General features: G+C 42.5%; 3 protein-coding genes across 5 annotated transcripts; 2 read left to right on the forward strand and 1 right to left on the reverse strand.

Annotated features, from left to right (window-relative positions):
* Positions 1–581: 581 nt before the first annotated feature.
* afmid (arylformamidase) lies at positions 582–5717 on the forward strand. Its single transcript, XM_037093047.1, has 11 exons — positions 582–909; positions 1197–1287; positions 2491–2595; positions 2714–2762; positions 2853–2938; positions 3034–3106; positions 3253–3350; positions 3495–3573; positions 3770–3905; positions 4425–4529; positions 4775–5717. The coding sequence occupies exons 1-11, from the start codon at positions 880–882 to the stop codon at positions 4802–4804; spliced, it is 882 nt and encodes a 293-aa protein (XP_036948942.1). The 5' UTR covers positions 582–879; the 3' UTR covers positions 4805–5717.
* Positions 5718–6783: 1066 nt separating this feature from the next.
* Positions 6784–14923, forward strand: cant1b (calcium activated nucleotidase 1b). Of its 2 annotated transcripts, none has more exons than XM_037102068.1 (5): positions 6784–6978; positions 10533–11129; positions 11230–11370; positions 11639–11842; positions 12238–14923. In XM_037102068.1, the coding sequence occupies exons 2-5, from the start codon at positions 10592–10594 to the stop codon at positions 12606–12608; spliced, it is 1254 nt and encodes a 417-aa protein (XP_036957963.1). In that variant the 5' UTR covers positions 6784–6978; positions 10533–10591; the 3' UTR covers positions 12609–14923. The 2 variants fall into 2 exon arrangements, with proteins under 2 accessions (XP_036957963.1, XP_036957954.1); XM_037102059.1 differs by lacking the exon at positions 6784–6978 and adding an exon at positions 8546–8673.
* Positions 14924–14995: 72 nt separating this feature from the next.
* Positions 14996–22243, reverse strand: ogal (O-GlcNAcase like). Of its 2 annotated transcripts, none has more exons than XM_037102046.1 (17): positions 21881–22243; positions 21630–21681; positions 21223–21320; positions 19538–19668; positions 19081–19252; positions 18875–18973; positions 18638–18777; positions 18399–18543; positions 17493–17591; positions 17132–17373; positions 16864–17038; positions 16571–16656; positions 16383–16475; positions 16208–16296; positions 16010–16130; positions 15789–15918; positions 14996–15408 (listed from the first exon to the last, which is right to left on the reverse strand). In XM_037102046.1, the coding sequence occupies exons 1-17, from the start codon at positions 21954–21956 to the stop codon at positions 15272–15274; spliced, it is 2085 nt and encodes a 694-aa protein (XP_036957941.1). In that variant the 5' UTR covers positions 21957–22243; the 3' UTR covers positions 14996–15271. The 2 variants fall into 2 exon arrangements, with proteins under 2 accessions (XP_036957941.1, XP_036957930.1); XM_037102035.1 differs by having other exon boundaries at positions 17493–17594.
* Between the last annotated feature and the right edge of the window lie 1691 nt (positions 22244–23934).

Consider the following 23934-nt stretch of genomic DNA (forward strand, 5'->3'; position numbering starts at 1 on the left):
AATGGACTTCAGCCATCATCAAGTTAATAATTTGCAGCTTTGCTTTTCCTTTATGTGACGTGTCAAAATGTGTTGTGTGAAAATGTTTCATTTTGTCCAGTTACAGTTTTATGTAAACGCAAAACACAAATTTAGGACTATGCACCATCTAAGCAAAGTATCAGCTGAATATTACTTTTATTAAAGGCACACTATGTAGTTTGGGAGAAGACATTTTTATCAGAGGATTTGTATTTGGTTTCATAGCTGAATAAACTGAACAAACAAACTGACCTTAAAGGACAACATAGTTTCTTTGTTTATACAGGGCGGACCCTGCCACTTTTCTAGCTTCAAGCATTGTTCTGGGGGCCTTATTTTCCTGTGAGAACAGCTTGTTTATTCAGTTATGGAAAAAAAAGTTAGAGTTTATATTACTACCTCATTAATATTATAAACATCATAAGTCTAACCTTGAAGTTGACTCCTAAACCTACATGGTGCCCCTTTAATGAGGTAGCCTTCTTTAAAGACAGGGCCCCCAGATCAGGTCATGAAGCAGATAACAGTGCACTAACACACACTGAACTTTAGTATGCATTTCCCACAAATACACATGCATTTCTGTAGTTGTTACATCAAAACGTCTTGATCTCCACTTGACCTGCTCCTTTGTCTTTTAAACTCACAAGTTTAGTCAGTCATACCAACACATGTTGGTGCTGAAAGTGCCTGCAGTATGTTTCTATTCTCCTCCCTATTTTAATCTAGGAACAGTTCGGTCTGTGTGCTGTGTCAATAGTCACGTTTGCGTCACGGGTCTGAAGTTCAGCTCCTCTGCAGCCTGAGGGTTCGTCTGTCGGCTCACTTTGGACCAGTGAGGACACGTGAAGAGACAGAATGTCACGCTGGACTGAGATGAAGAAAGATGTAAGAGTTTGACTTTTATTTTCCATTTCCTCACTGCTAGCGTTAGAGGATTTAACAGCAGCTTTGCTTTCTGTATTTCTGACAGTGAGTTTATGATTAGTTTGCTCCATTGTTCCTGTATTAACGTCAGAAAAAGGAAGCGACAGTGAAAGAGTGCAGCAGTGTGTTGTTGCTGCCAGCGGGGGGCGCTGTTCACCGTGTTTACACTGTTGACTCCGGCCGCTCATGGTGGTCGCTGCCTCGGCTTTCATGGCCGCTCGGTTGACAGCAGTCTCTCCGTGTGACAGGAGCTCGACAGGCAGTACTCACCCAGCCGGTGGTCGCACAGGATGTCCGCAGACGACGTGATCAAGGCTCATGTGAAGGCTCTGAAGGAAGGTCGGTGTGTTTTGATGCTAGATGCTAATTAGCGACGACACACAGACGTGTCGGGGCTGGAGGCAGACAGGCAGACAGGGAGGCCGGGCGGCAGCAGCGACACAGCAGCGCAGGTGTCTGACCCAGTGTTGTATTCACCTGGAAGTGCGTTTCATACTGGATTTTTAAAACGTGTCGACTGAGTAAACAGAGGCTGACAAAACATGTAACGCACTCTAAATGTTTTCCTGAGGTTAAGGCTGTACAAGTTATGTATTTGGCGACTGTCGTGAGTTAGTTTTGAACATATTTATTAAAACAGCTTCACCTGTTAAGGCTGAAAATACTGTTTAATAAAGAACGCCTCACATTTCATATGAACCCACATAGCAGGACATACAGTAGCCTATACTGGGGCGTGCTTTGATTTTTGTGTGAGAGGTTATGTAGGCAGAGCTATCAAAAGGGCCATTCCGCCAACTTTACACGTTAAGGTGTGTTTACAGGTCTTTGGGAGTTACTACTGCATGTGTGAAAAAGGTAGTTTAACGCCTTGTTTTGAATCCAGGGGAAGCTGCATGTAATGTGAATACTGCCTCAAGTGATGTGACTCAGTGGCCAGTAGTGTCATGGGTAATGTAGGTAGCAGGTTTTAAAAAGGAAGAAGTTTGTGTGGAATAAAAGAGGCAACATCTGGTTCTGCTGTACCGATTATGATGATTTGGTTTGAACTGTTCGTATTGAGTCCACTGGTTTTACAGGAGTGCAGTGTAAACTAGTGGACTGTTTTTCAGCCTACAATACCCACGATGCAACTAGCCACTAAGTGATGTCACTGAAGGCAGTTTATCAGATTACACGCAGCCACGAAAGGCTTTATACTACTTTTACTTCACAGTGAGTGAGCGGGGAGAGAGGTGGGGGGTGAGACGCGACATGGGTCCCATTGGCCAATCCTGAATTGGGTCAGCGCCTCGACCCACTATTGTGCCTCATAATTGGGAAATTGTTTAAGGATAAAACCAAAGGAATGTCTGTGTTTGTAAAATCCTAGGACAACAGCATTATGGACAATGACCTAATATACCCAGAGATATCACTAGGCACAGTTTTAACAATGTGGCAAAGACTTTGACAGTAGACACATTTATCTTGTCTGACTGTATGTATAGTCACATTGTTTACCCCTGGTGTCCACTGGAATTTCATGCTTTTTGTGTCCAGGTACGGACCAGGCCCGTGGTCTGGCCCAAACCTTGCTCAACGTGCCATATGGGGATGGAGATGGAGAGAAACTGGATGTCTACATACCCAGCACCAACTCTTTGGGTACAGACATGTTCGATTGTCATGACATCCAAAACCTACTCCGATGTCATTTTTCAAATCTGCAGAAACACGTATAACATGTGTCAGCTTTAACAGGTCTGGTTCCCTCTGTTCCCAGATGTCCACCTTGTTATTTACCTACATGGAGGCTACTGGCAGTTTCTCAGGTACAGGTCTTGTGCTCTTTTCTGCATTGCACATTGCAGATTGAGATTTGTCCTTGAGGTCTTTCATGTTGTCGCTTTGTGCTTCTACAGCAAGGAGGAGTCGGGATTCATGGCTGTTCCACTCGTTGATAAAGGTGTAGTGGTGGTTGCCGTTGGCTATGACATCGCCCCCAAAGGTAGATTCTTTTCATTTCCGACAAAGTCGTTGAGCTGCTGAAGATGAGCTGGAAATGTCAGCCGCCTGCCTGTGCCTCTTTCACTCCCTTTTCAGGTAACATGGATCTGATGGTGTCTCAAGTACGCAGGAGTGTTGTGTCTGTTGTTCAGCAGTATTCTCACATCAGGTACCTAAGATTGTTGGTTGACCCATTATCACCAGGTTTGATGTATTACATTAAAATGTCATCTTTAAACTTTCCCTCTGACCATACTTGTAAAAAAAAAAACACTGTCTCTGTTTTTAATGAAGTCTTGCTGGTTTCTCCCTCAGTGGTCTGTACCTGTGTGGCCACTCTGCTGGGGCTCATCTGGCTGCGATGGTTCTCTCCACTGACTGGTCGCAGTACACTGTCACCCCTCAGATCAAAGGTGAGGCCTATCATGTGAATTGAGTGATATATGTGGCAGAGCTTGGCCTGATTATGAGTAACGGCCTATGGAAATATACTGAAACATATGCTAAGACAGTACAGTGTTGAGACGTAACATTTTTTTTCCCTAATTGTCTCATAGGTGCTTTCCTCGTAAGTGGCATATACGACCTCCTGCCCATCCTTTCCACCTACGTCAATGAGCCTTTGAAGATGACAGAGTATGTTAGCCCTGCATGTAAACCCTGCAGAAATCAGTTTTTAATCTATGTGTGTGCACGTTAATTAACTGTAGAGAGAACTGTGATTGTCTTTGTGGAGAGGAACTGTGTGGGTGTGGGTGTGATTGTCCTCGGCTGGCCTGTCGTGCCAGTCAGTATTTGACTCCCTTGTCTCCTGGTCGTCTCTTGTTTACAGGGAGGTGGCGTTGAGGAACAGCCCCAGCAAGCTGGTCCCTCAGCTCAAGCTCTCCTCCTCCGGCTGCCACATCATTGTGGCAGTCGCTGAGAACGACTCGCCGGAGTTCCGCAAGCAGTCTGAAGAATACTACAAAGTCAGTGCCGCTGATGGAGCACAAACACTATTTTCATTGCAGTTTTAAATTATTTATTTATTTAAAGTGGGCTGGGGAGTTATTTTGTAAACAGTCTTCATTCTTCCTCCTCACTGCCTTTGTTACCACTTTGGTACTGCTGTGTTTCTTTAGACCAGCACAACAGCATTTCATGAATGTGCTTCCTTGTTTACTATAAACACATAATGGGAGCCCAGTTTTACAAACACTGCACTAGTGGTCCAAACCTACTTGGTGTACCTGAAGATTAAAACTAGTTATTACTTTAAAAATCAATTCATCAAATGATTATTTTTTTGTACAATTCATGGTTCATGGTTAAGTGTATGTCAACACATGGTTAAATATGCCCATCACAGGTTCTTTGAGCGAAGGGTGACATTCTCTAGTTGACATACTCTAGTTTCTCTAGTCTACATTGCCAAAATATACTCGATGTAGAACAATCCAAAACAAGATTGCGTCACCATTAAAAACCTCTTTCTTCTTCCTTTAAAGACTTTGGAGGCGACAGGGCTGAATGTGACGATGGAGGATGTGGCGAACACAGATCACTTCAGCATCATCGAGCAGCTGGTAGATGGAGAATATCACCTAACTAAGGTACACAAGCACAAAACACAACAAAAATATACTGATGGATGTCGATGATTTTTTCCAGGATGTCTTTCGTTCTTTTTTTCTCTTCGCTTCACTGCTATATTATTGTACCGCGGGAGCTTTGGCAATAACAAAAAAGGAAATATAAAGCTACAAGAATGGCATTTCCTGAGTGTAGTACTTATTTTGAATGTGTGCATTATTTCTTGTTGAACCAGTGGTGTTTTAATTAATTTATCTCTCTGTAGCTTCTCTTGAAGATGATGGGAAAGAGCTGAGGCGGCCGTGCTTGATGCATCATTTAATATCAGCATACCTCTGTATCAACATACACCTCTGAACAGAGTCATCTTGCACCGATACTGATCAAATATGCATTATTTCAGGTTCGTACAATGGTAAATGTACAATTTCTGTCCACTTTGATTCATCAGCGATAAGGTGGATTGTTATGACCGTCTAGTTCACCATTAGTTAGTTTTATTTCTGTTTAGTCTAGATACTGCTGTCGGGAAATGTCCTAAACAAGCTTCATATGTTCCAAATATGTTATCATTTTAAGAGAACATTGTGTGCCTGAAACCGACTCACATCAAGGGTGGTGCTTTTTGCAAATAAACTTGAGTTAACTGGCTCAGCAGATTATTAACAACCATAGTGCTGCACAGTGTTATTGTCAGGAAATATTGTTCCACTGAAGAACTAGAATTTGTAGAGCTGATTGTTAGTTTTGGTATATCTCCAGTGTTTTGTAGCAGGGTGGGTCTGTCGGTTTTGTGTCCTGTGACAACCTACACCACAACTTCAAGTCCATGGATAGGACAAGAATCGTGTCAAGGGTACTGATATTTATCATATAAAGTGAATGTAGCTTTTAATTGTAACCGCCACAATGCTGATATCTCACCCAGGGAATCTTAATGTGTTGTCCGCACTTGGTGAATGTTGCTAATTAAAACAATATTTTTGCACTTCCTATCCTAATACAGTTGAAGAACACTGACATTAAAATGCACATATTATTAAAGAACAAATGGGACTAAATTTAGCTGATAAACATTGTTACTCACTGCCCTCAGTCTAGCATAATGATTGAGTGTTTACATTAATGTTGTCACAGAGTGTTCTGTTAACCATGACTGTAGATTATGAAGAATATTGTCACAATAAATATTTATATTTGAGACTTTCTGTGAAGGCTGTTGTTCATGTATATCTAGATGTAGACGAGATGTGATGTAATTTGATGGCATAGTTTGGGCTCCTGAAACCCTAGGTTCTCTGTATGAAAATTGTTTTATGGGTACCACTTCAGAATAACCATCATTGATAAATGGTGAATTCATAGTTAATATAGCTTTAACTTAAAGTAATTTCACTGTAATTGAGCAATGAAGTGCTTTATAAACCATTTAATAACCAATTATTTAAGACTTAAGCTGCAACTTTAAAATGGCCACCCAAATAATGTTTATAAATGAGCTACAGCTACAGGGAAAGCTAGATTGTTTTTTTCATTTACAAAGCACTATAGTAAAAACAGTTACAACTTTACAATAAAAAAATGCTCAATAAATGGTTTAGAAAGAATTCCATTGTTTGTTACCAGTTAACTAAATATAAATTAACTCTTTAATAAAAGTGCAGTATGATTTGGCCACCTGTTGAGTTCCTACACAAAAGAAAACTGCTGCTAATAGTAGCTAATGTTTGCTAGTTGACTCAGGTAGATGTGGAGCCAGAGGTCAGGACTGGGAGCTTGGGGCACCAGGGGTCTTGGTATTTACACTGGGCCAGTGCTAGCTGGTTAGTATGCAAACTTAGTAGATATCTCTGCAACACAATACATACACATCACAATGTCAAAACTGCTGTCCACATTCTGTTGATAATTTCAGTTATTCTTTTTTTTGTTTTTCAACACAAATTATAACACTGTGTTGTAAAAGTCCCAGTTTTATAGTAGTTTGATTAACTGAAAATGTATCAAGTGAATTTGTACCATTTAAAGTACATTAAAGTGTCTGTTTATTGGGGTTTTATTTGTAAATATAGGAATCGTAGTGGGTTTCTAGGTGTCTGAGCCCTGAAGACCCTACATAATGTTAACCTGCCCATGGACAAGGAACGTTTTCTGTCCACTGTCAGGAAAAAAAAAACCGACTCACCCTTAACATGTCTCATTTTGAACGTTAAATACCAGTTTTCACTTTTATAGACACCATATTCGTATCTCTATTGACATTTGATATATATGTCTACACTGTTATTATGTACTTTGTAAAACATGACTGAAGTTACGTGATGTGAGTGGGGGGAGTTGAGCGTCCACGAGGATCATTCCTGTTGGTTCACAGCCTGCAGGCAGGAGGAGCTAGCCGCCGACAAACTGCTAAACAAACAGACCATCAGATATGGCCAGCCAGGCGGACATGAAGACCATCTGCACCAGGTAAAGCACACGGCTTCAGAAGTCACGAAATGACGACCAGGTGAACAGATAACTGTACCAGCTTCGTGCCGAGTGACTGCGCTTGTTAGTAATGGCAACGTTAGCCTGGCAAAGGTTCAGGCTAGCAGGCTAAACTTGCTAGCTGACATTAGCATCAATGCTAAGTTGTCTGAATGGAACCGGTGTCTTTATAATTCTCGTACAAGGGAAGAGTTTAGCTAAATGACAACACTGGCATTCTTCAATCAGTCGACTTGGAAGTCCTTTTACTTTCGTCTGACTGCGGAAGATGAACGTTTCGAGGAATGACGTCTTGTTCACTTCAGTGGCAGCCAGTCAAAGTTTCTAAGTGTTGCCCTGGGTGCTGTTTGTAATGCCTCTTTGCCTTCGTGGCCATCTGTGAACACAGGCAGGTGTGTGTGTGTGTGTGTGTCAGCTGTTGCATGAAGTACAGTTATCAAAGCAGAGATTTTAACGAAGCCATATACAGTTGGTATCTAATTAGGACAAGAACTACAGCTTGTTTGCTTTTTTTTAGTCAACTCACATTACAGTCACTCAAGTTTGTAAGTTAACGGTGTCAGTCTTGAGGGAAGTGATTACTAAAGTCTTTATACACATCAAAAAGCTTATCATGTATATCCAAGATGAAATACTAAATACTGGTTTGCGAACATGTATTTTATTAGGATAAGAGTCAGTTGTAATTTATAAAGCACACAAAGACATTATATAATGCAAAGTGATATAAATACATTCTAGCCCATTTGTAGCCTCAATATGTGTGCTCCAAAATTACAATGAAGTTATTATCGTGTGTCATTTGGTCTCTAATGTAGCCTACTCTGATATTGCATCAAACATATATTATATACGTGGTTAATACACTTCTTAATTACATTTTACAGTGAAAAAAACTTTTTACATATCTCAGGTATAATTAATGTTTAACCAATTATCAGTTAAGTCAGCAGACTATCTATTAAAGATATGCTAAAAATGTGTTTACCTATCTAGATGTTTTGCATGATAAACTGGATTATAAGTAGTAAAAATAGGAAATCACTCAATTTCTGTTAACTGACTTATCTTTTGAGACTTCGTGCTAGGGTTAAGAAGTGATACAAGTTTGAGCAAACACATACAGACTTCTGGAGGCTCGTGTTGCCCTTGAACGTAATTGACACACTGAGCATGAGACCTGATGGAGATGGAGATGTATGAAAGCCATCCCGGGGATTAAGGTTTATATATTGTGTATTAACATTCAAAGACACTTTTTAAAAAAATGCTCAGTGATCACTGTATGTGCAACCATTGCTTTTAAAACTGGTTTCAAAACTCGTACAAGATGTGCTCACCACCAGGCCTTAATCTTTCTTCATCCTGCTTACTAAAACTCAGACATGCCACACTTTTGCGGGTTTGTTGAGCAGTCCCAACCTGTTCCTCCTGATTGCCAGAATATCTCTTAGTCTTAACAAAGCCTGACTTCTTACTTGGCTCTGTGACAAGTAGAAACTTGAGATAGTGTACTGGAGGAAAAAGGAGGAGACTTGTTAGGGTGAGATAGAGATCAGCTATTCACATGGGACAGACCGGAGCTGAAGGGACATGGAGTTTATTATGTGATGCGTGCGAAGGAGAACAACATGATGGTTCCAGCGTGTTCAGGAGAGAAGAGGCGACGGAAGGGTGAATAATTGAATTCTTGACACAGTGAGGCTGTGTTCGGCTCTGTGCTGTAAAAGAGGAGCCATGCATGCAATTTTGACAATAAGGGCATTATTTGTTGGCCAAGAGTTTGCCAGTTTAGCTTGTATGTATGTGTGCGGTAAAGAGCATGTTAGTTGAGGAGTGTGAACTTGTTTAGAGAGCAGCTGAAGAGGCAGAGAGTTAGTAATGCTTTGCAACTGTATGTGATGTAAGACTATGTGGTGCACTTATGTAATACCAAAATACCCTATGGCAAATATTTCCACAGACCAGTCTGTGTTTACACCTTTATCGTGGAAAACATGATCACTGCAGAGACAAACATCTTGTTGACGCACAGTTGTGTGTTTTGGGTTGCTAAATGGTGATGATTTTATTTTCTAAACCTGAAGTGGTTTGCTACCTCAGTCCCACCAAGATGTTTATTGAGCTTAAGATCTCACTCATTTTGAAGCTGTCATTGCCATAGTCATGGTGATAAGGGAAATCTGGGTATAGTGTTGGAGGTGGATGAGGCCAAAGAAGCGTAGCTTCCTGGCTGTAAAATTACTTGGATCTTTGCAGAGCTTTTGTAGCCCATAGAGCACGTTTGAAACTTCTGCCAGTGTACATAGGCCATACACATATCTTTGCAATGATCCCTTTTAATGTGGTTATCAAACACATGTGTAAGTATGTGTAATGGAGGCAGGATAATTTACACTTTATAAATAAACTTAACTGTCTAAAGGGATATCGTTGCACTAAAACAGTAAGCCTCATTAGGGATTTAATTATTGTTACAAGCACCTTTTTCTGCATCATAATCTTAAAAAAAAAGGTTTAATTTGGCTCATATCGGACAACATATGCACTGACAGCAGTATACTGGGCGATATCCAGAAAACATTATCTCCATAAAAAAAGCACTTTAAAAGGGAGAAACCCCATTGTACTGTTCAGGGCAGTATTGTAGAGGGAGCTCCACCTGTGAATGTGCTGAAGCTAATTTACTATACCTGTTGTTGGCCTTTACAACAGAAAAGTCAAGGGTCACCTTGACACTCTCACTCACAAACACGTGTCGTATTTCTGCAGGTAGGGTGTCTGTTGGCATGTTATACCAGCTCTGTACCTGTTTATTTCACTGAAAAGTAGGTAATGGCTCATTCTAACCAACTATTGATTTAAGGAGCAAAATGCAGCTGAGTTTCCTTGTCATGTTCAATATGTCACTTTTACTGTTGTAATGTATTTGTTCTGAAGACATCAGTGGAGGTGGTCTTTATTTCATGAAAGATTGCTCCCCTCTGCTTTGTGGGAAACTCTGAATCAAGTGAAACCATTGGGATTACTTAATGAAACTTGAGTTGGATGATTAGTGATTCAGTGTAAGTCTTCAAAGAAATATCTTTTGGGGCTCAGGAGGACAAAATCATTGTACAGAGCGAGATTGATAATATACTTGTCATCATGAGGAAGCCGGACGCGCCAGCTACCTACTCAGCATGCATGTCGGAGGTTTTGCCTGAACAGCACAACAAAGCTCTTTTGTGACCAAAGAACAATGGAAACAAGAGCCTTTTTTCCCAACAAGTTGCTCTCCTCCCCCTGTGTTCATTCTTTCATCCTCCCCAACTGTTGTGTTCAGTGTTTATTATTTAAACTTTCTTCAGATTCCTGATGAAAATAACAACAAAATGCACGTACAAATATTGGTTTGATCCCCGTCATCTGAAAACAAGTACAGGGCTTGTCTTACAGTTCATGCATTTGCACTTTCCTATTTTTTGTGGGTTTTGTCATATGACATCCTCCATCATGCCTCTGTTCTGAAGTGTCCTTGTGCTCAATCCCAGGCTGTAGCGGTCAACACCCCAAGTCCAGGCCTGACAGTGAGGATGAAAACGATACCCCAATGACCTCCTTTGGTGTTGCTGTCCGAGGCCTCCCCCTGGCCTTTGCGTCCATGACACAAGCCACCACCTCAGACTCTCGATTTCACCCTAAATGGCGGGCGATCACTGTGGCGACCCTCCTGGCTTTAGTGCTCATGCTATACCTGCACCGGACTGTAGGAGACAGAGGCTCTGCTGCCAAAGGTTACTACCGAAACGGGGCTCACAGTTTACACATGCACAGTGAGGATCAGGATGCCATCTTCAGGGACACTAGCAGACAATCGGCAGGAACCCTCTCCCGCCACCAGAAAAGGGAAAAACCTTACAATGACACATATCCATTAAGTCCGCCAGAGAGGACAAAGCAGGGAATCCGCTACCGTATTGGTGTGATTGCAGACTTGGACACGGCGTCGCGCAGTTCAAAGGATCAGACGTGGTTCAGCTACATGAAAAGAGGCTACTTGACTGTTTCAAATAGTGGAGACAGACTGGAGGTGGAGTGGGATGCTGAGAAGGTCACCCTGGAGAGTCATCTAGCTGAAAAGGGACGAGGTAAAGAGATACAGACACACTGATCTGTTATTCTGTACCTGTGTTTGTGTTGTCACCTCAGTACGAGGGCTCACTCATCGTTTGACTGTCTGTGCTGCAGGTATGGAGCTGTCCGAGCTGGTGGTGTTCAACGGTCACTTGTACAGTGTGGATGACCGGACTGGTGTGGTGTACAGGATCGAGGGCACGCAGGCTGTTCCCTGGGTTATATTACCTGATGGTGACGGCTCTGTCTCCAAAGGTCAGTCTCTAATTAATGTATTACTTCTGTGTGATGCACACATGTAAGTCCTCTTGAGAGAAGACAGCTTTGTAAATCTGATATGGACTAATAAAAAACAAAAATGTATTCAAAAAACTTCCAGTGGAGCCTTTTCAGATCATGCTCTGCACCATAGTTGGAATATCCGTAGAAAACATTTGGCGACAGGAAGGCAACCAAAACTTTCAAAAAAGTTGGTGGTCATTTTTAGAGACAATTGACAATTCAGTGTTTGTTTTGTGTGAAGGATTCAAGGCAGAGTGGCTGGCAGTGAGAGATGAGCACCTGTACGTTGGTGGCCTGGGGAAGGAGTGGACCACGACCTCTGGTGAAATCGTCAACAACAACCCAGAGTGGGTGAAAGTTGTTGGTTACCATGGTGATGTGGAGCATGAGAACTGGGTGCCGCACTACAATGCCCTGCGGAGCGCTACAGGGATCCAACCACCAGGTACTGACCTGTTTTTTGGGGGGTTTTCTTCTTTACATTCCTGTCAACATACAACAATGCTCGGATCATAGAATATCTTATTGTCGGCATCAAGGGGGTAATTTTGATTCAGTGTCAGGGGTTCATAAATACTAAGGTAAATAAATAAACCCTGAAGTTCAATACTGCATTGCATTTGCACTCAATTTAGTTAAAATCACATTTGGTTTTTTGGAAGATAATGTCATTGCACATTAACTGCTGGACAGTCAGGACACTGTTGAAACTGTAATAGCAGGGAGAGAAAACAGCATTTTGGAAAGTAGAAATTACACCCAAGGTTGGCACCCACATTTACATACAAACTGCATATTTTCTTTCCTTTGTAGTGATTTTCAATCCTCTCCCTTCTACAGGCTACCTTATCCATGAATCAGCAGCGTGGAGCGAGCGTCTCCAGAACTGGTTCTTCCTCCCTCGCCGTGCCAGTCACGAGCACTATGACGAGACTGCAGACGAGCGGCGTGCCACCAACCTCCTCCTGTCCTGCCCTGCAGATTTCAGCTACATATCAGTGCGGCATGTTGGGCCGCTCAACCCTACCCACGGCTTCTCCTCGTTTAAATTTGTTCCAGACACGGACGATCAGATCATTCTGGCTCTGAAATCCGAGGAAGATGCCGGCAGGATCGCCACCTACATCATTGCTTTCACACTAGACGGCCAGGTGCTGATGCCTGAGACAAAGATAGGGAATGTGAAGTATGAAGGGCTGGAGTTTATCTGACGAGTACAGGGCGGAGGGTGCACACATGCCTGAAGACAAAATCCGCAGGGGTTCTCCTCCTCCTCCTCCTTGGTTTAGAAGATTAAAGGAGCAGTTCACTACTACTCACCCCTATATTAATGGAAAGTCAGGTTAAGTTTTGTAGTCTAAACATTTGTGGAGCTTCACAGCAAAACAACATTGCAGTATTCTCCTAAACAACTTTCAACTAGAAGCTTGGAGATTGAAAAAAATTTGTTTGAAAAATGTGTTTTTCGCACTGATATTTTTATTGATAGTACAGCTCAAGATATGACAGGAAACAAGATGAGAAATAGGGGGAGTGACTTGCAGCAAAGGGCATCAGGCTGGGACTCAAACCCAGGGCTGCCACAGCGAGGACAAAGCCTCTGTACATGAGGTGCCCACTTTACCAACTGAGCTGAGCAGCGCCCCACACTGATTTTTTTTAAACCGAATTTTTAACTATAGCTGCTAAGGTAAAAGTTTAGTTAGTGTGCAGCCTGTCAGAAGTGTGTCCAAAAGCTCAACCTAGTGATGAGGATGTAAATAGCTTTTCACAACAATTTTGAATCTCTGGCCTTAGATATGGACTATGCTTGACTGTATGGAGCCATTTTATTTTGTCCTCATTTACTTCAGTTTTGCTGTGATGCACCAGAAATGCTTCCCAGACCACAAAACCTTGTCCAACTTCTCATCTGTACGGGGGCAAGTAGGAAATGACAAAATGTAAGTTTTTGGGCAGACTGTTATTTTAAGAAGTTGACTTGAAACACTGTGCTGAGTGCTAAGAGCTACATTCCGCTTTCAGCCCTGATGTGCAATAATATTGACCCAAAGTTATGTATTTCAGAACTATCCAGATGATAGTTGAAGAGAAGGTAAAAGGGTAGGAGAATGCCGCAGCACAACCACCAAGGGAGGATGATTACCAACGATTGACCAGCTCAGCTTGTGTGTGACTGTCTCAGGCAGTTAGCCTGTGACCAGCTTTACACACCAGTCACACAGAAGTTGTCACTTTTTAGTCAAACCCCTATACAAAGATTTTTTTTAGATTTTAGGCTATATTGACACCAAATGAAGCATTGCAGCTAGAAATTGATCTGCCAGGGACCAGAATCAGCGTTTTTTGGGGGGACTCCCACCTCAGACCGATAGAAACACACTAAGTATTTGGTGTTATTGACCCAGAGTATGTGCACTGTTGCAATTTCAGGTCAGTGTAAGAATCTTTTTTGCATTTTGCTGTCATTTACAATCGCGCTTTCTAATGCCTTTCTCATCTCCTCTGCTGCCTGTGTGTTTCACTGTCGCAGCAGAGTCCAGAGAGACACAGAAGGGCAGAGACAGGGACGTAACTCAAATTGATGGCAGGATGTGTTGGGATCTGTTCTACCCGTTTTTGTTTATTACTGGTAATCTGGCATTCAATCCTTTAGGATAAGGATCTGTAGTCGAAACCATAGCAGCAATATTTTTTTTTTTACCAGTATACACTATGTAAATGCTATATAAGAGGAAGCTTAAATTCATTTAGGCCTGCTGTGAGGCCATCTTACAGTTTTTGTAATTAGTTTTTTAAAAGTGTTTTATTATGAAAATACAATTGAATGTTCCTTTGAAAAGGTAAAAAGAAATGTGTGTGATGTTATTTATAGTTCATGGAAAGTAAGCAAAATCTGGATTGAACAAAATCAGAATCAGCAGGTCAGACTTAGACTGAATTGGCCAAAGAAAAGTAGTCAGTGCATCTCTAGTTGCAGTAATTAGTCATTACAAGTATTACCCACATTTAAATTAATGGGTCGACTTGAGTTTTCGCAGCAATGCCTTATTTAGTGTGAATACATTCTATAAGTTTTAACTACTTCCTGTCAGTGCTGATATTTTAATCTGTACCTTGTGTTAAACGTCATGGTTTGATTACACACTACTGATATCCCAGAGGAGTCATGATCAGTCTGTCAAACACCAGGTAATGTGGATCTCCTCTCCTGCAGCCAAAACTCTGCTGGTCAGACACTCAGGGGAACAAACAGGATATAACATTATTAAAAAAAAAAAATGAATGTCCTTAAGTTACTTGAAATAAACATACTCAAGGCTTTGTGTTATATCTGACCATGACACACTGAAGTGATTGGACTTAAGGTCCAGCTCAAATGTTGGTTAACATGCTAAGAAACTGAATATTATTCACTTCTCAGAGAACGAGTGAAACACCAGCTGTTTTATTTAAAGATTAATGGTTCATGTACTTATTTTATATCCTCTCGAAGTACAAGTAATTAAAATATCTACTCTTTGAATATTTTTTTTATGTCTTGTTTTTAATGTGTCTGATGCACACCACAAATCAGAAACTCCAGCTTGTACACATATCTAGTCAACCCTTTATTGTGCAATTTGATCTAAAAAATAATGACTATACATTTTACAAATTTCATGTCTACAAAGTCAGTAGCATAACATTACACTTACTATCACACAATACTTTGTTACACGATTTTCATTAAGCATTTCCTTCAATAATGTGTGAAGACACGGATAAATGGTCATGACAGCTAAATTACACAAATTGTGAGATCAACTGAAAAATGACGACAGTTGTTTCGCAGTATCCCAAAACATCTCAAACCTGAGGAGACTGATCTTCCTCACAGGCTTGTTCCCATGGCAATGATGTCTTGAGGTAGACCGGCCATTTTAATGGGGTTGAAGTAGCCAAGTTTGGTGTAAAAGTCGAGCATCCTGCGATCGCTCTGCCTCAGCTCGCAAAACGCTCCCCTGGAACCTGGAAAGTTATGGGAAAGGAGATCAGGATGGTGCTTGAGACGTTGAGGATTTAAAATGGGACTGATCAAAACGTGTCAATGACTTGATGCTGAGAAAGCTGCTCTTTGCTTGGAATAACAATTTGACTTCTGACATTCATCTCATCCCTCTAACTTTCTGGCTATTTCTTGGTTTCCATGACAATAGAGATTATCAATGTGGTCTCAGATTTATGGACCCCACTGATGGTGCTGGCCTGCACTTGTGATTTGACAATGACTCAATAGCTCCTCCTTGTGGAGAACCTCCAACTTGGAGGACCACAGTTTGAGAATTATTTGCACTCACATTCCTTAAGCCCCATCAAGGAATTAGACATCATTCCCAGTCTTGACCTACCACTGCTCCTGATGGAGGACAACAACCGACCGATCATACGATTTGCTGGAGAGGAATCCATGACCCTGGGCAGCACTTGGATGGTAACCAAGGAAGGGAAGTCCTCCAGCACTGAATCAGTTACTGCTCTCTAGAGGAAATAAAAGGAAAAAACAGTAGTAATATTTCACTTTGTCTTCATCGTCAGCTCTGGAGAGGGATTAGATGTTTCGTTTGATCACCTGAATCTTGGCTGTGGCTGGTTTGGCGTCGGTGAGACCCAGAGCGTAGCCACACACCCCAATCTCATCCTCCAGGATGAGAGCACACTGAGGTGATGGGGAGATTTCACCTTCTGACAGGCTGCAGTGGAACAGAGGGAACGTTAACTTTGAGTAAAACAAGCACAAATATTCCAGAGAGAAATATGACTGTCTTACACATCACAGACAAGTGGAGGCTGCGCCATCAGCGGGACTTTGCCCTCTCCTGCACTCTGCATCTCCCTGAAAACCCTCTGCACCTCCATCTAGGACAGAAAACAATATGTCATGAAACCACTGCTCAGTTTTGAACCAAAATGTAATATGGCATCTGAGGATCTTCCATCGTAACCTTGTCCTCGGGGCAGTATGGCCGTATGCAGTAAACCTCCGTCATGGGAGGATGTCGGAACAGGTCCCTGTTGCCATGGCAAGGCAGCATCCTCTGCAAGTTATTGATGAGAAAACATTACGTAAAAGAAGATATGAATACCATAAAAGTAGACTGTGAAGATTTCACAAACTGTCTTTAGAAGTTACCTGGAACTCTCCAGAGAGGCCTCCTCTGAAGCCCCAGGGTTCAGGATCATTGTTCATGACCTGGGCTGAGGGTGGACGCTGCCCTCCTGTTGACATCAGACGTAACATAACATCCGAAGTATTAGCTTTATGGATTCAAATTTGTTCCTAATGTGGTTAAATACAAGCAACATAATAAGCTGTGAACAAATATCAGTTGCCGAGAACAGCAGTCTCCTGGTGTGACAGGTTTCAAACAGAAGTGTGTATAGCTGTGCAGTCTGATCATCATTCCAAGATTCAGATTTACTCACTCAGTGTTTTGATGTAGGCTCGAGCCAGACCGACCCCGCTCTTGATGTCACAGATGTAGTTGTAGAGGTCGTACAGGATGCTGCGGTTTGGGGCGTTGGACAGACGGTTGAACATCTGCACCACCGCCTCGCACATGTCGTCAAACTGCTGCGCTCTGGAGCACCACTCTGCTGTCTGGAAAAAAGAAAAAAAAGTTAAAGAAAATGTAAATGTGGCGGACGAAAAACATCAAAAAACAACAACATCGTCTGCTCTCTGAAAAGCCACCTTATCCGTCTCTGCTGCGGCGGCCGATCTCTGATTCTTGAGCCAGTCCAGCTCCTGCAGCATGGTCCTGGCCGTCGCCCCGTGTTCGTACGGCAGGTAGAAAAGTTCCGACAGCAGCTTCAGGTCGTTCAGGGTCAGGGGCTCGGCCGTGTACAGCGGGTTCTCATCGGGGCCAGGAACATAGCTCTCTCCCATGTCTGTCTGCATTGGCTCCTCTTCCGACGACTCCTTCTTGAGACGAGCTGACAAGGGCCACGAAGGAGGAAGAGAGTGATGACACGCTTTGTTTTCACCCTGCCTTTTGAGATCATTTAACTGTTGGTTGATTAATGTATAAAGCGTTCTTTCAGCGACTTTCTACCTCCGGGTTGGTCGGCGCTCATAAACTCCTGCAGCCAGTCAGTGAGGGCCAGGGTCAGGGCTTTCTGCGGACTGTAGCAGCGGTCCTGCTCCTCATCACCTGCTGATGGAGGTCAAAGACACTGACACAATGCACAGACTCCACAAGTAAATACCCTGCAACTGCCATCATGTTTCCATGTAAAAGGTGTTTAATTTGCACTGTTTTGAATGCGATATGTTGTGTGCTGCCAATTTGCACTTGAAAAAGGTAGAAAACAGACAATTTTCTATTTTCCTCTATTTATAATATCAGACTCCATTTGCATTAACAAAAACAGGCAAGCATTTTGCCATCCAGAGTTAGAGTCAGTGAAGCACAGGTTCGAGCAGATTTAACTTTTTCATTTTCAGCTTCATATTAAAGTTTTCTGTTTTGTTTGTTGATGCTTTTAAGTGCATCTTATCAATCTAAGAGTCAATGTTATGATTTGGAAAATCAAATCCATGCCAGTAGAAGAGAGCCATGCTCCTCCCCCACAATTCTATCAATCAGTTATATTGGTTGTAATCATTATAATAATTAACAATTAAAAGTGACCAGGCCTGGGGATCTTAGGCCGGAAAACTCTGTATCGTAACCTCCTCTTAAAACACGCTTTTATCGTGTGGCTTTTGGTGTTTATTGTTATTTCTATATTTGAAGTTTTGGGTCTTATTTGTCATCATTAGATGTTTTTTCTGTAAAAACACAGTGTAGCTTTATTAATAAAGTTATTTTAGTCATTATTGTAAATACTTTAAGGGGCCACTATTATTTTCATTATTATTATGATCCTGTGGAGAAAGGATTGACACTCTTAATTTTATTATTTACAATATTAATGAGGTATACAATACAAACAAGCTGTTTAAACTAGACTCTCACCCATTTCTACATCCCTCTGTCCTCCATCAGGGAACGCTTTGCACCATGTGGCCAGAGTGTGGATGGCCACAAAGTTCGGGTAGAACTCACAGTTGGGGTTTGTGAGCACTCCTCTCAGTTTGGGAATCAGCTCAGTGGGACGATCCTGAGGACAAGAGATATCGTTCATGATGTCAGGATACAGACCCTGGAGCATGAACAGACTGTTAAAGTCATTATAATATAGATTTTTTTTTTACCTTGTAGGGTCCGAGGAAAAGCCTTTGGGGGTCATAGTCGTTTGCATGGATATTGTCCCAGATGACTGGTGCCCTCTTCAGGACTGAGGACACCTCTTCAATTGACTCAACTGAGATTTTGTGGGACACCACTTTGGGACCTCATAACACAAAGTCGAAAGAAAAAAAATGTCACAAGCTGTGATTTAAAACACATGAGCACAGGTTAGGTGAGATTCAGGTTCAGTGCAGCCTCACCTGTCCACAGTATGTCTATCCCAGGCAGCAGCTTCTCCCCCACGGTGTGCAGGTAAGAGGACTGGGACACAGTGGGAGTGCAGAATGAAGCACAGTAATCTGGACAGAACAAGCAGACATGCTGTGTTTAATGGGACTGAATCATTATACATTTTTTGCAGGATCAACGTTTTCTCCTTAGTTGTCGGTGACCCCCGCTGCCTGACCTGTGGGACAGAAGAGGAAGGTCTCGGGTTCTCCCAGGTGCTGGTACACTGCATTAGTGATGGCCACCTGAGCGTGGGCGAAGGTGCTGTAGGCCTGTTTATCAGCTGCACACATCTCAGTCTCGATGTCATCGAACAGTAAGGAGAAGGACCTGCAGCCAAACTCCTTCACCTGAGGGACAGAAGGGGAGGACCTCAGATCATTTTATAAAGTTGTTTTGGTATGACAACGCAAACAGCCTGAAATGACACACAATGCAACAGTCTCAGATACATATCAGCAGTGTCAGCGCCATATGCTGCCCTTTGACCTACCAACAGCGTATGAAGCGCTTCCATTTTACTGCTGCCTGTTTTATATAAACTAAGGTGGAGACCAAACAAACGCTCAGAGAGCTGTACAGTTATAACATTATCTCTTGTGCTCCACCCTTCACCTCTGCATACAAAGTCCTACCTGGTCCAGCTTCCTCTTCAGGGCAGCAACCTCTTTGGGGTTGGAAAAAGTAACGTCCAGGCCGGGAGAGATTGCATAGATGAACTCGACATCGTGCTCTTTGGCTGCTGATATCAGGGCGATGAGTTGTTCTGGGAACAGAAAAAGAGATGTTGTAATGAAAAGAAACCGCTCTCCCAGTCGGAGAAGTATCCTCAGTGAAGGGGAAGTAAATGATGATAGCCATGAGCGACGTTCAACAATCAACGGCTCTCAAACAAAGTGAATACCAAATGCCAAGGTTCTCATGTGCAGTCACAATCAATTCACATCAGCTGTTTTATTCTCACTACTGCCGGCATCATTAGGACTGTAATTTGTGCAAATATAATAATACGCCATATGGCCCCAAGTCCACTTGGAGTCATCAGAGACATGATGGCTCAAACACATCCGACTCCAAATCATGGCAGCGGTTCAGTGTGTAACTTTTTGATAAGATGCATCTGAGGGACTCCAAATAGAGCAATAAAACGACGTCTCTGAAGAGATAATGATGACTCGGAATGGGACTTTGGAATGATAAGGACACTGATATGAGATGAGAAACAGATAATCACATTACTTGTGTTATTACATGTTTTATCACATTTTTTTGGGTTGGGTTCATGAGCGTAGCTTTGCACAGTTGTGACCGAGGATCCTGATGCTAACGCTGACCTGAATACAGGTTGAATAGATTTTTTTTTGCTTCATCTTCTAAGTAGATTAGCAACCACAACATGTTTTACATAAATGTGGGTCCCTCGTGATACAGTCAAGTATAAAGTATGTTTTCAAATTTAGAGGTCTGAATGAAAAATTATCAAAATGTGTTATATTCATTAACCTGTTATGACAAACAACTACACCTAGTCTGTGTAGGAAAAGGGGTTAAAAGACATAATTCGCTGTGGAAATTTTCACTTGATAGCTATCTTTTCTACACCAAGGAGAATTTATTTCACCTGTGTATGTCTGTGTGTTGGTTCGTCAGGAAGATTGCACAAAAACTAACCACCAGTTTTCCACCAAGCTTGGATGGTGGATGGGTCTGAGGCCAAGAATAAACCCCAGTCACCTTGGATGTGGATCTGAATGAAGGGACAAATCCAAGTATTTTGCACCACTTCCTCCAACATTACGAGAGAGTGTGTTCTTCGATAATTTCGTTAATTCCCCAGGAAAACATGCATGGATCTTGATGAAAAATCCGGCATCTGTAAGTGAGTACAACTTGATGCAGATCCTGGCTTTGGTGATCTTAAATGATGGTGAAGCAATTATGGGTGGTTTGATATTTAGAGTGATACGGAGCAGTCGGGTTTGATATTGGATTAGGCTTGACTGAATTAAAGGCCACTGTTGGGCCTCAGCAGAGGTGTGCGCTTTTGACATTTCAGGTGTGCACGGATTTTGTCTTTTTCAAGATTCCAAATGTACCCCAATGGGATGCTCTGATAGACAGCCTATTAATGCCAGAAATACTGGTTGCAAACATCAATTTAGACTCAGTTCTAATCAGAGAGAAAAAAAATATATTCCCATTTTGGCTTCTCTGACAAGTAAATACATGCAGTATCCCATGAGAGCTGTTTGACAGTCCTGTGCATGTTGGTTATTTGTCTCCATCCAGTTCAAACAGAGGAGGTTTCCTCCAAACTCACCTGCCTCCTCGGCGCAGTACAAGTCCCTCCAGTACATCCTGTGTTTGTAGTCATCCTTGGGTGCGTACAGGTATGTGTTCAGACCCCACTTCTGTTCTCTGTCAAACAACAGCAGTGATCGGTCACATCAAGCACCACATCAGAAGTTGTATGATGACAAATGACAGTGAGTGGCAGTAGATCAGGCTGTTTTTAAAGGGTCTTTTAAAAGTGGCAGTGAAAGTGGGCATCAGGAGACATCTGATCACAGTAAACATTACATATAGAAACATAGTCCCTGGCCACAAAAATGGGAGTCTATATGATAAACACCAGTATGAGGCAACAGTCAAGGTAAACCTCCATTTTTAACTGCGTTCCTGCCCTGCCCTCCCTCACAGCTGTCAGCTCACTTAAAGGCCACATACCTTTTAAAAAGCTCCGTCCTTTGCTCCATAGTCCACGGCCGCCCATAAAAACCTGCAGCAAGCAAAGGTCAAGTTATGCACCAAATGATGTCACCTAAGCAGAAGTGACCGATTCATGATCGATATCCTGACTGCATTTCCACAAAATCTAGCTGAGGCAAATCCCCTCATCGTGCAGCCTGGCTGAGTGTATACAGCAGCAGGATCATCTCTGGGTGATGGTTTGGGGGCCCTGGTCCCAGTCTGCTCACCCTCCACCACTCCGCTGATGAACCGCCTCGTCCCCGTCTGGGTTGGCCCCTTGTTGGCGCTCCCCGGTGTCGACATGGTTCACAGTCGGGCTGTCCTCTCTTCCCAGTGCACTAATACTCAGACAGACGCACTGACACAGCGCTACTGTCACTCATTACTTTGTGCGCCAACCTGTAATATCCGTCACTTTTATTGCGCCGTCCTCTCACGCCTGCGCAGATCGGTCGGTTTCATGCATTGCGCCACATGATGCCAACATGGCCCGAAGTGTGAAGTTGTAAATACTGTGGTCGGATAAGAAAGGCAGCTCTTGTTTTGTGATGACTGAAGTTCACCTCAGATACAGGCGCACGCTGACTGGACGTGCGTCTGACTACCGGGTGGACGTCTTAAAGGGCCAGTGTACCCGTGTCTTAAAGGAGCAGGACATCCGAAAACACGAAGCACAGAAACATGGACATTTCTGTGACTAAACTAAAACGAGTATTGAGTAGTATTGTTTAAGGTAATGTAATGTGGTGGAATGTAACTAAGTAGCCTACATTTACTCAGGTACTTATTTTCCTGAGCATTTCCACTTGATGGAACTTTATTTACTTTACTAAATATATAATTATGTATAGATACATATTAAAACATTAAGCTAAAAGTATTTACAGTATTTAAAGGAGACATTATGCTTACTTTCAGGTTCATAGTTTTATTTTGGATTACTGCTAGCAGAGTTTTACATGCTTTAGTACTCAAAAACACATCAGTGTAGAGTTTATGGCAGATGTTCAGTATACAGGTAGGCATCAAACCACAGGATGTATTTTTATAATGTTTTCATGAGCGTACATCGATGAACAACAGGGAGGCACAGTTTGTTCTTCTTTCTTTGTTCATTTATTATTTTCAAGACAGCTAATCATTTTTTAAAATCTTATTTGCGGTGCCCCTCCAGCATGTGGCGCTTTTGGTGACCACCTGTATAATGATAATAAATAATGATGCATTTTTTAGCCGCCTTTAAAAGCACTTAAGGACACCGCAGATAACAACAAACAGTACAACAATAACAGAAGACAATTTAGTGCCAATGAGAATAAATGAATGAATTAATGAATTAATTAATAAGTATAAGTATGTCCTATGCCAATAGGCCCTGATTCTCACTGTGTCATATCTGTAGTCTTCTGTAAAATAGTTCCCATGAAAAATGTATTGTGAGTCCACACTGCAGATGCAGGTTTGTTTGGTCGCCAAATGCCACCTGAGGGTGCTCCCTGATGACGTCACGCCAGTCAGAGTCCACACCCTCTATGACGCAGGGTTCCCTCGCCGGGTGCGGTGGCGCGCGCCTGTAATCCAAGCTCCCGGGAGGCTGAGGCTGGAGGATCGTTTGAGCTCAGGACCTCTGAGCTGCAGCGGACTATGTCGATCGGGTGTCCGCACTAAGTTCGGTATCGATATGGTGCTCCTGGGGGAGCCCGGGACCACCAGGTCGTCTAAGGAGGGGTGCACCGGCCCAGGTCGGAGACGGAGCAGGTCAAAGCCCCCGTGCCGCTCAGTAGTGGGATCGCGCCTGTGAATAGACGCTGTAGTGCAGCCGGAGTAACACAGCGGGACCCAGTCTTTATACACTCTTTATACTCTTCAACACACACACACACGCTCACCAACAACGTCTTTATATGTCACAGCAGCTTCATCACTGCTCATTTAGCTTCTTGTTTCCATCACAAACCTCCACAAACCATCTGTGTTTGTTTGTCCTACACCGCCTCCACCTGGAGGAGAGGAGCAGTGAGCATCGGTCACAGCGGCCAATGTGACACCTAATATCTACCTTTTTGTGAGGCTGGTGGTGTGTGTGTGTGAGTGTATGTGTGATTCAGTGTGTGTTTCTCTATGTGTGTGTATAATATCAGCTCTTTATTCATTAACAATTGCTTCATTTTTCTGAAACTGAATATCATTACTGAATTGTCATGATTGTTTCTTGTTCCAACATTTATTCGTACTCCACTTCATATGTTCTTTTATTTTGGAACTAGAGTTGACACCAAAG

Source organism: Acanthopagrus latus, chromosome 1 (assembly GCF_904848185.1).
Source record: "Acanthopagrus latus isolate v.2019 chromosome 1, fAcaLat1.1, whole genome shotgun sequence".
NCBI lineage: Eukaryota > Metazoa > Chordata > Actinopteri > Spariformes > Sparidae > Acanthopagrus > Acanthopagrus latus.